The sequence below is a fragment of the Berghia stephanieae genome, chromosome 4 (genome assembly GCF_034508935.2).
Source record: "Berghia stephanieae isolate SIO BIC M18660-M18661 chromosome 4, UCSD_Bste_1.3, whole genome shotgun sequence".
NCBI lineage: Eukaryota > Metazoa > Mollusca > Gastropoda > Nudibranchia > Aeolidiidae > Berghia > Berghia stephanieae.
The window spans coordinates 40,055,632-40,065,631 of NC_088363.1; the positions used below are offsets into that span (position 1 = coordinate 40,055,632).

The 10,000-nt window shown below is 34.3% G+C and overlaps 1 protein-coding gene across 1 annotated transcript; it reads left to right on the forward strand.

The window, feature by feature from the left end:
- Positions 1 to 1,779: 1,779 nt before the first annotated feature.
- Positions 1,780 to 3,470, forward strand: LOC144972008 (uncharacterized). The gene has a single exon (XM_078913093.1). The coding sequence runs from the start codon at positions 2,022 to 2,024 to the stop codon at positions 3,129 to 3,131; it is 1,110 nt and encodes a 369-aa protein (XP_078769219.1). The 5' UTR covers positions 1,780 to 2,021; the 3' UTR covers positions 3,132 to 3,470.
- The last annotated feature ends 6,530 nt before the right edge of the window (positions 3,471 to 10,000 follow it).

The following is a 10,000-nucleotide window of genomic DNA, read 5'->3' on the forward strand; positions in this document are numbered from 1 at the left end:
ATAGTTGAGTCCTTGGAAAAGGCTCTTTACTCACATTCTCTCACCGTACTCAGGTGTAAAATGAGTACCTGGCCGTTAACAGAGTTGTCTTTGTCCAAAAAATTGTAATATCGCCTAACAGGCGTCATGTCCCGTCCTACATGTTAAATGTTGACCAGGTACCCCTTGTAAAGCGCTTTGAGCACATTTAGTAGATATTGCACTATATAAAGCTCAATTAAAAAAAAATATTTCAATGATGATGATATGGTGGTGGTGGTTGCAGTAGTAGTAGTGGTAGTGATGATAATGTGGTGGTGGTTGTAGTTGTAGTAGTAGTGATAGTGATGATGATGTGGTGGTGGTTGTAGTAGTAGTGGTAGTGATGATGATGTGGTTGTGGTGGTTGTAGTAGTAGTTGTAATGGTGATGATATGGTGGTAGTGGTGGTTGCAGTAGTAGTGGTAGTGATGACGATGTGGTTGTGGTGGTTGTAGTAGTAGTGGTAATGGTAATGATATGGTGGTAGTGGTGGTTGTAGTAGTAGTGGTAATATTAATGATATGGTGGTGGTTGTAGTAGTAGTGGTCGTGATGACGATGTGGTTGTGGTGGTTGTAGTAGTAGTGGTAGTGATGCTATTGTGGTGGTGGTTGTAGTAGTTGAGGTAGTGATGTGGTGGTGGTTGTAGTAGTAGTGGTGGTGGTGGTTGTGGTAGTAGTGGTAATGATGATGATATGGTGGTAGTGGTTGCAGTAGTAGTGGTAGTGATGACGATGCGGTTGTGGTGATTGTAGTAGTGGTAGTGATGATGATGTGCTGGTGGTGGTGTAGTAGTAGTGGTAGTGATAATGATGTGGGGCTGGTGGTTGTAGTAGTAGTATTAGTGATGATATTGTGGTGGTGGTTGTAGTAGTAGATGATGTGGTGGTTGGAAAACACATTACAGGTCATTATAATACATGATTACACACATTCTCTAACTTCATTTTTTGACAGCTTCGTTGTGCCATAAATATACGCAACAGTTCTGAAACATTTTATTGTGGATTTTGATATTGTTTGTTGTTTTTCTTGTGTCGTTATGTTGACATAGATACCGAATGAATGGTAATTACTACATTCTCAGCCAACAACAAAATGGCGCTGAATGCTTTCATTGGTGGACACTTTTTAGGCTTCGTACGTATTCTCATTCGTTTAATTCTATGGACGACAACTACTTTTGCTCCCCATTAACCCATATATTTTTGACCAATCAAAACACTTGGTTTGTAACACACCCCCAAGCCCGCTGAGACAAATTTAATATAATTGTTTGCTCAATAGAATAAATAATGTTGACCTTGCTCTTCTGCCCTTTAATGTTGTTTTTAGACCACCATTTGAGTGATGAGTACTCACTAGTTCTCAACCAGAGTATTGATGCTATGCATTTAGGTAACATACTCACAATGCCCGTCAGCCGGATAAAATGAACCAACACACAAAACTATGTGTAACCTTAAACGTTGATATAATTAAGTGAGAACTAATCACCAAAATGACCGTCTAAAACAATGACAAAGAGCTCATTGAAGTCAATTTCGTTACTTCTATAGATGCAGATGACGTCACTCAGGCCTTTGTTATTGTTTTTTGCCATCCGCGTTTGTGAGTTGTTCTCACTAAACTGTATTAACCAGACTATAAAAGTTCATGGTTACACAGAGTTTGTGTGTTGGTCCGTTATACTTCCGGATGGCAATGTTGTGAACTCCTTGGCCAAGCGCATTCTATCTTTAAACATGAAAGGCTCAAGGCATCATTTTGTGTTTTTGTGCGATATTCAAGCAGGAAGAACATGTGAGCATTTTACTTAAATGCATACCATCGACAGTAAAACCCATAAAAATTTGCTTAGTTTAGCAATCACTGCAAATAGGTAGGTTTCAAGACAGACAGCAATCAAAAATAATATTTTACCCGCATCTAATCTTATTTCATTTCAGTTTATTGTATTTTTGCTTTATTTTCTGTTTGTTTCAGAACACTGCAGTGATAATGAAAGGACAAACACTTTGTTGTTACCATGGCGACCAAGGGGCGTTTAAATTGGCCTTCAGTGAAATTAGATCAATACTACACATTCCACAACGTTTATCAAAGGTGTGTGCTATGTCGGTGTGTACTTGCAGAAAGGGCGATTTGACACACAGAACATCAACAGCACAACTGGCCACACATGAGCCTCGTTATACGGACTCTTCCAATTTATTTGCGATATTAACCAATTTGGTCGGCTGTATGTCAGCGAGTACAAAGCAATTTTTAACCAATGCCATCCGTGACAAAGACAAAGGCATCGAAAGTGCAACTAGATTTGTCTATATTTTGAAAATGGCTGTTTATAATGATTACACCCTTCTTACCGAAGAAGAAAATATCAGAAAATCTAAAATGCAAGCACGAAGCATCGATAAAGAACTCAAGCCAATCAACAAGCATGCAGCCTTCAGGTGCATCATGGCTAAAAGGAAAAGACAGATGAACAATACGTTTTTTGTAACGCTTTCTCTGCTGAGTGGAAGGACGATATTCAAATATGACCCAAAGACCAACCGGCTACTCCATAATCTATCCCAAAATTTTCGACCTAGTTTTGTTGAAATGGACAGGAAAAAACTTATGCAATCTCCTCATTATTATACGGATGAAATCCCTGTCACAATTTGGTGTCAGAAAAAGCAACTCAGTGATTTAGTCGTTGCGCTCAGGAGAAAAGTATTTGAACTAGAGGGCCGTTATCCTTTTAAACATTTCGGACGTTATTGGAATTTAGTTCGTACGCCAGAAAAGTCCAACATAGCTGACGAAAGTGTTATCAGAAACATTCTGATGCACGTCAAAGAAACCAAATTTGTGGATTATTGCAAGAAAATGCACAATAACAACACGCACCGCCCTGCACAGAGACGGAACAGTAAGAACACAGTAAAATGCTACAACTGTCAGCAGCCACAAACAACGCTGTCATCATCGACTAACGAGAAGGAAAATGTCAGGAAATCTTCGACTCACGGGTGTCGTTATCATCCAGGATTCGTAGCCAATGGAAAATGGTCTTGTTGTCAAGAGAGCTCGCACAGCAGCATAATACTCACGGATGTGTAAGAAAGGATGTCCACAAATGGCTTTATCAGAACGTATCGTGTGTCAAAGCTGACCGAGGAAAACATTTCAAGACAAAAAATGTGCAAAGCGATATTTATTGTGTATAGTTCATGCTTTTCATGCTAGCATCGTAAAAAAAAAAAAAGATATTGTTTTGAAGACACTTTTGTGGACACCTAAATTATTTTGTTAGTCCCCTTGGTAATTGATACCAACGCAAAGTTGAGTCTTCGAGGAAAAATCTTCACTCAAAATTTGCCACTATATAGCCAGCTGTAAAATGAGTACCTATAACTAAACTAAACGACTATACTTTCTTTTTTGTTAGATATATATATATATATGCATATATATATATATATATATATATATATATATATATATATATATATATATATATATATATATATATATATATATATATATTATTTAAAATATTTACCACAATGTTTGGGGCAGTCTACCAGGTAGACTGCCCCAAACATTGTGGTAAATATTTTAAATAATAATTCGCTCCATTACTACATGTCGAGCACTTTTCGTACCATATTTGTATCAAACACGATTCAATATATATATATATATATATATATATATATATATATATATATATATATATATATATATATAAATAATATATATATATATATATATATATATATATATATATATATATATATATATATATATATATATATATATATATTGAATTGTGTTTGATACAAATATGGTACGAAAAGTGCTCGACATGCAGTAATGGAGCGAATTATTATTATTTAAAATATTTACCACAATGTTTGAGACAGTCTACATTAATGTTTCAGGCTTAATTTGCCATCGTCAGGACTGAGTTGTTTTGTTGACTGTTGTTGTTTCTTGAAGTGGTTCCGGTTTAAAGTTGCTTAACAAGAATTTACGCCGATGGGGACACCTTCCGTAGATCTCACTTTTCATGTTGAGTGTGGCTTCATGAGGTTGTTTGATTATAGTATATTTTTCTTCCAGGCATAAGCTACATTGTTTTGATGTTGGTGTGTATCCTGTTGCTTTAGATCAAATTTTCCATGAAATGTTGTGGTCTATTTTGTTGTCTTTTAATTTCCAAATATGTTCGCTGAGTTTTGTGGATGTTTTTTTGTTAGTGTTTCTAAATGTTGAGGTGTGGAGGTTGTATCTTGTTTTGAAATTATTTTCTGTTAGTCCTACATATTTTTCCTCCCCCCCCCCCCCTTCTCTCTCTCCGGGACATCGAAAATGTGGCCATATTTGTGACCAATGGCCTTAAACTAGTATAAAATCTAGAGAGACTAGATGAATGAAATTATATATATAACAACATTAATGTTTAAGTAAACGCATTCATTGTGAAGAATGAGTCTAATTTCCTAAAGTTTAAAAATATTTTATAAGTCTGATGTTTTTGACTTTAAACTTGAGTTTTTTTTCCATCTTGTTAATTTCGACATATCACCCGATGGACTTGCTGAGTCACAATTTTTCTTTAATTCTTATGTTATCGTCGCATCATGCATGAAGGCTTTAATTTGTCTTAAAGTTAAAGTGTGTTGACGTCAAGGGATTATGTGCCAGGCCACAGATCCAATGGTGAAAACAGTCTTTGGTAGTAGGAATTAGAGGGTTTTTTACAAAATGAATTGAAATTTGCAAAGATATTTCAATTTTGTAACTGTAATCTTATCTTTCATTATTATTCACGCAATTTTCACCTTTTTTATTTTATTAATCTAGTATTTCAATGCACCAACTGTGTTAGGTTATTGATAGAGATCAACCTTCACTATTAACAAGTTTAACATCTAGGGAAAAAATGATTATTATTTCTAAAATATTTCACTTACCTGAAGGTGGTTTAATGATATGAATCCACAGTATTATTTATTTATCTAAGTACTAAATGTACCTCATTCCACTCAAGGTTGAAAGTAATACTCTCACTTCAAAATTAAGGGATCTAGATCGCAAGTACGTATTCTAAATTTTAAAGTGACAATTAGAAAGCAGGTACTGGTGCAAGATAAAGAACAAGGCAGACTTTTTTGCTCTTGTATCTTTCTTTCTGTACTGTCGAGCACTGTTTCATACACACTTTTAAGGATATTTATTCTAAATGTTAGTCTCGTTTTTAAGACAATCCAAAAGTTCTTTAACTTAAATACATTATCGCATGTCATATAATGTTACTGAATAATAAATAAGTCTAAATTTATCTAAAATTAAATCACATTTATTAATTTATTAATAAACGTATAGATGCAAATCACAGCCGAGGATATAAATCTATTATAGACATGTTCTAAAAATTCACACATATAAATCAAAATATTAACTTTCTCAAAATACAATCAATATCTTATTTCTTGCCAATATGACATCAAAATAAATTATTGTAAATACAGGAGTGAATAAAAAAAATATATCACTGTGAAAGATGACTGCATATTTGTTTAAAGCACAACCTCACATACTAGAAGAGCACCGATGAAAGGTTGACACGCACGTCCCTCTTTCCCATCGCTGCTCACAGCGTGAATAGAGGGATGTTTGAGGACGTGAGATGGGACGGCTGGACAAGCGGAAGGATGATGGGGGAAGCGGGGGAAGAGGATGTGGGAGCTCAGATGGAGGTTTATAAAGTTGAAGTGTACGAGCACATGACTTATAATTTAATGTTTTCACTCGTCGAGTTGGTTCCATGGTTTTAAGCCACTCACTTTAAACCCAAATCATTTGCTCGGAGATTGCGCAAATATCAACATTCAACAATCAACAAACACTCCTACCCACCCACCCACCCACACACACACACACACACACACACACACACACACACATATATATATATATATATATATATATATATATATATATATATATATATATATTATTTTAAAAAAATATTTACCACAATGCTTGAGACAGTCTACATTAATGTTTCAGGCTTAATTTGCCATCGTCAGGACTGAGTTGTTTTGTTGACTGTTGTTGTTTCTTGAAGTGGTTCCGGAACCACTTCAAGAAACAACAACAGTCAACAAAACAACTCAGTCCTGACGATGGCAAATTAAGCCTGAAACATTAATGTAGACTGTCTCAAACATTGTGGTAAATATTTTAAAAAAATAATAATTCGCTCCATTACTACATGTCGAGCAATTTTCGTACCATATTTGTATCAAACACGATTCAATATATATATATTATATATATATATATATATATATATATATATATATATATATATATATATATATATATATATATATATATATAATATAGATATAGATATATATATATATATATAGATATGATATATATATATATATATATATATATATATATATATATATATATATATATATATATATATATATATATATATAATAGATGTCATGCTTTGAACGTTTAATGTTTTTTTTTCTTTTCTTTCTGTTGTTATTTGATTTTTTGAATTGAATATTTGAAAATACAAATCAGCATTGTATTGTCCTTATTGATTTTACCTTTGATCAAAAGGCAAAAGTCGAATTTTGTTACTTCATTTATTTTAAAACAGTTGAGCACACAGATTACCAGCTGATATGTCTAAAAATAAATACGATTGTTCTGATCGTAATAGTTACATTTTGCTCGTTGATCTGATGGTTCCTATGGTATTTTGTTAACCAATTAACTTTCTACCTCTAGTAAAACATGCTTTTAAAAATTTGGCCAGAAAACTCTTCCTTCACATATTCATCGATTTAAAGGACCCATGTGAGGTCCCTGGTTTGAGAGTTTTTGCCAAAAGAATTCATTTAAATCGATCGATATTTGAAGGACCAGTTTTCTGGCCAAATTTTTGAATTCATGGTTTTTTCAGAGTTTTACTGGTTAACACAATGTCAATGAATATTAAAGGAAAAAAGATGTCAAATTATCAGTAGATGTTTGTTTTGTTTTGTTTTTAAGGGTTTTACGGCGCTTGCAACACATTAAGGTCATATCAGCGCCAGTAAAAAGGAAGAAAATGGGATAGTCAAAAGTTCTAGAATTACAATTAGAGCACCCAAGAAAAGGTAAGACAAAGGGGAATTTGTTCAAATAGGAAACAGATGTAGATTCCAAGAGCACACTATCAAAGTACTTAGTTTGAGATCACCTAAAAGTCTCATCCACACACAAGCCCAGGTCCCAACTAAGAAGAGGGATACACTCAAATGTTTAAAAATCATATATAATATTTAAACAAAACAATACAGTGCATAACAGGGAGATGATTTACAAGGAAAAAAATATCATCTCCCAAAACTACTATACATTTGACTGTTTCCCCCCCCCCCCCCCCCCCCCCAGCCAGGGTATCCAGCCAGGGCCAGGACAAAACCAAGTAATCTCATTCAAAGACAAAGACAGAAAGCATGTTGGAAAATAGATATAAGGGGATAGAAGACACAGTATGTACCTCCCTGCCCACTATGGGAGGTCAGGATCCCCACCCAGTATCAGTAGATGTATAAACCACCATATCGTGTCCCTATCATAGCATACACACAATGCTACTCACAAGATTAATGCATGGCATGGAACGAAATCCACCAAGACATTCCTGGGGTCGACAAAATAAAATTACTTCTGACCACTATATTATTATACTATAACAGCGCAGTATCTAACTCTAAGGGCTTTATAATGGGTCCCTTGCCAACAGCAACAAGTAGGACGATATATAACGTCGGTTAGGCATTAATACAATTATTTCGGACAGAAACAACGTTGTTAAGAGCGATGTAGCCTACTCATTGTACACCTGAGTACGGTGAGAGAATGTGAGTAGAGAGCTTTTCTAAGGATTCAACTATACGCCGCTCAGAGTAGGAATCGAGCCCTGTGCCTTCCAATCTGAAGACCACCTAGCCAACCATCCAAAACTAATAATGATAGGACACACAACAATAACAGTGAGATGATTAACAATGGAATAAAATATCTCTTTAAAAGGGTACTATACATTTGACAGTCTCCCTCCCAGCTAAAGATTTCGGACATAACCAGGGAAAAAACACCAAGCAATCTCAATCCAGAAAAAGGGTTTCATGGCGCTTGCAAAACATTTAGGTTACCTATATCAGCGCCAGTAATAAAAAAAAAAGGAAAGAAATGGGATAGTAAAAAAATTAAAGTATCCAAGAAATTCCAAAAGCATACCATCAATGTACCTAAAAGTCTCATTCAAATGTTTAAAAGATATTTTCAACACAAAAATGTAACAATCAGTCCATAAAAGAGAGAGGATTTACAATGAAAATCCTTGCATACTTTTGACAATTTCCCTCTCAGCCAAGGATTCCGGAGAGGATCAGGACAGAACCAAGTAAACCCATTCCAAGACAAAGGCAAGGACAGAAAGCAACTCATAAAACATATATGTATAGGGGATAGAAGACACAGCAAGTGACCTGTTCACCATGAGAGAGCAACATGGAAAGGGAAAGAGATAAGAGATAAAAGACACAGTGAGTGACCTCTATTTCCACCATGGGAGGTCAGAAGACCCCATCCGGGGAAAAATAAAGAAATAGGAAAGATGAGAACGGACGTGGAACACAACAGTCAGCTGGAGAAGCACAATTCTCCTCTCCCCCCCCCCCCCTTTCCCCATCCTAAAGAATTCAAGAATGAAAAATTGAACACGTGAATCTTTAAATTCAAATCTAAGAAAACAATGTTGAGTTCTCAATTTTAATACAGCATCCATACTCATGTACATCAATAGTATGAAAAAATGGCAACAATAAACGAAGGCAAATTAAAAAGTTGACAAAGTTTCCTCAAGACGACTTTTAAAATGTCAACGCTGGTATGGAGAAATGTATTAAGATCAAATATAGGATCCCTTTGAATCCATAAAATCTCAATAGAGAGTGGTTTGTAATAAGATTGACATATCAAAATATTGGAAACCAGTACTTTGTTTGATTTCCTCTCTTTTTAATTTTGTCTTCAGAGGTTAGGTGAGAAATACGTATTCAATTTTAGTTGAATAAAAATGTATTTATACCCCAGTGCTTCAGCCAAGAAAATATTCAACTTTTAATTCATACAACATGTTTGGTAATAATTGTTTTTTGTTCATTTATTATTTACGGCATCAAAATTTTTATTATTAATGTTTTGAGTTGACAAGTCACCGATTTGTGTCATAACATGACCAAAAAAAAAAAAAAGAATATAAATACAGATATAATGTTGAAAAGTTCTAACATATTCATAGTCGACAACTCAGAGTCCAGTAGCTGCATTTAGCTAGAGCTTCAGATTCAATAATTGTTTTTTGATTTTAAGGCTTGTACGGCGCTTGCAACAGATTCAATAAAGATCTGGATAAGAATCCTCATTTTGCTATTATTTAAAAAGCCATACCTATGTTTATCAAGCCATAAGTGGGTAGCTAAGTCATATTCAAATTGGCAAAAAGTACATTGTAATATGATCCACACATAGCAAGCAAACTATTCTCACCAAAATACAGGAAAACCTGCAGAAACGGGAATTAATTTGGATTCCAAAGGCGATTCACGTTTCAAATTAGGGAATAAATTAAAATTGAATTCTTTTACTTCAGGAAGTGATGTTAAATTTGATTTAAACTGATTTATGTAATAATCTGATAATTGAATTTATTCACAAGTGATACAAAATTATGGCGAAAAAAGATCTTTCTTTTGTTTGCGGGAGTTAAGCTCTAAAAAAATCAATGAGATAACATATTTGTCACAAACACAATTAGACGTCTATAAACACATATTTACATATCACGAATTAAAATTTTATGTAAGAGTGAGGCAGTTATTCTATAAGTTCTATGTGTA

Coding starts and splice junctions, on each gene's coding strand:
- LOC144972008 (XM_078913093.1), top strand. CDS start 2,022: ATGAAAGGACAAACACTTTGTTGTTACCATGGCGACCAAGGGGCGTTT.